General features: G+C 55.8%; 2 protein-coding genes across 2 annotated transcripts in view; both read right to left on the reverse strand.

The window, feature by feature from the left end:
* PHACADRAFT_210633 (uncharacterized protein) overlaps nucleotides 1-186 on the reverse strand; it is a gene marked incomplete at its 5' end in the record, with an annotated part of 1601 nt that extends 1415 nt beyond the window's left edge. The window contains one exon of the mRNA XM_007397471.1: nucleotides 4-186. Coding sequence (XP_007397533.1) covers nucleotides 4-186 — 183 coding nt within the window. The remainder of the gene's footprint in view (nucleotides 1-3) is intronic.
* A 72-nt stretch (nucleotides 187-258) lies between these two features.
* PHACADRAFT_210634 (uncharacterized protein) lies at nucleotides 259-881 on the reverse strand (the record flags this gene model as incomplete). Its single annotated transcript, XM_007397472.1, has 1 exon — nucleotides 259-881. Exon 1 carries the CDS (start codon nucleotides 796-798, stop codon nucleotides 259-261), a length of 540 nt encoding a protein of 179 aa, XP_007397534.1. The 5' UTR covers nucleotides 799-881.
* Between the last annotated feature and the right edge of the window lie 745 nt (nucleotides 882-1626).

Below are 1626 nucleotides of genomic sequence, written 5' to 3' on the forward strand. Positions count from 1 at the left end.
CACCTCGCGCGTCGTGCCGACGTTCTCGAACACCAGTTCCGTCGCGCCGCACAGCGAGGGGCACACTGCGAACATGTGCGCGACGAGGTCCTCGACCGCAGGTCGTAGGTTTTCGCGCTCTGGAATGGAGACGCACGCACCGAGGAGCTTGCAGCTGGAGCTGGACGCGCGGTCGAGCACGTCCATGTGCAGTTCGCCGGCGACCCACCAGATGCGGGTCTCGATGTGACGCGGGGGCTGCTATGGTCCTGCAGCGGCCTACAGCGCATTCGTGGCCCACAGTGCGAGGGTAGAGAAGAGAAATTTATGGTGAGGCAGGGTGCTGCCGTTTGAGACGTGGTCTTCGGTAACCTCACTTGTTATCGTCGTCTTCGTCTGCCATGGCGCTTCGATGTGATGCACGAGGTACGCGCACGCGTCCAACTCTTCCACTTCCGTGACATCGAGCCGCAGTTCCTGCAGGCATGGAAGACAGGCCAGCCGGTCCGGCTCACGTCGATAAACATCGCTGTCCATTTCCACTGGCCCTAGCACTCGCGACAGAGACAGAGACTTCAGTGATGGCAAAGAACGCAAGATCTCGACCCACTCGGTGACGGGAGGCGCAAAGGATGAGTAATATGGGCGAATCTTCAGGTCGACCAGAGTAGGCTTCAACCAACCTTTCACAACAGGCCAGGGAGAACAGTTGCTGCTGAGACCCCGGAGTGTCGGGAGATACGGGTCCTTGATAATGTCTATGTCGACATGGGCTTCGCTGATCATGAAGCGAATGCCCACCGACTCCAGCAATGGCATTGCAAGCGAGGAAAGATCTGTCGCCGCAGGAGTACTAGAAACTGCTTGTCTATTTGGATATCGCCCGCCTCGCGCCAGCGGTGACGGTGTTCTAGCAGACAGGGGCCTACTTTCAGCATGCTCGCTGCACAAGTGTCATGGATATCGATGGGGCAGGCCTGCGACCGCTCGAGGAAGGCATGAAAGCGCTCAGTCCGGGACAGAAATGCACCTGCGCCATAGCAGTCAGTACGAGTCCAGAGCGTCGGACATCCCAGCGCAGCATCGCGCCATCGCCTGCACACGTGGGTAAGGGCAATCCAACGGTGTTTCAGGCTGTGGACTCCCTTGGCTAGGCGGAAAATGTGCAGCAAAATATCGTCAGGTCGTGTTTCTGTAAGTTTGGAGCGTGCGTATGCGTTCTTGTAAGCGGACGATGTCCTCACGGGCTTGCTCGATGGTCTTGTCCACGTCGGAAACCCGTGCCAGCTCTGGGGAAACAAACTCCAGCCTGTAGCATTTGTGCAGAGGTCATTTGAACAGGTGTCAGGCAAGAAAAGTGGCGAATCTTGGCTTACTTCGTCGCTCTAACGTGAGACGCATATTGGCTATTGACTAGGCCGCAAATTATGTTTAAGCGACAAGGAGACCCCGAAGACCAGGTGCACAGACGCGCATTCGTCGGTTTCAAGCCTGCTGCATAGAAGATACAAGGCGTATTTCTAGTACCGTGCGTGTAATAGCCAAATAGATTTGGGCCAAGACAAATACTATATAGGCGCAATTCATATCTTATCTTGCTCAGCTTCTTTGCTCCAGAGCTAGAAAATATACAACAGCGTACCCTGT

Source organism: Phanerochaete carnosa (assembly GCF_000300595.1).
Source record: "Phanerochaete carnosa HHB-10118-sp unplaced genomic scaffold PHACAscaffold_6, whole genome shotgun sequence".
NCBI classification, from domain to species: domain Eukaryota; kingdom Fungi; phylum Basidiomycota; class Agaricomycetes; order Polyporales; family Phanerochaetaceae; genus Phanerochaete; species Phanerochaete carnosa.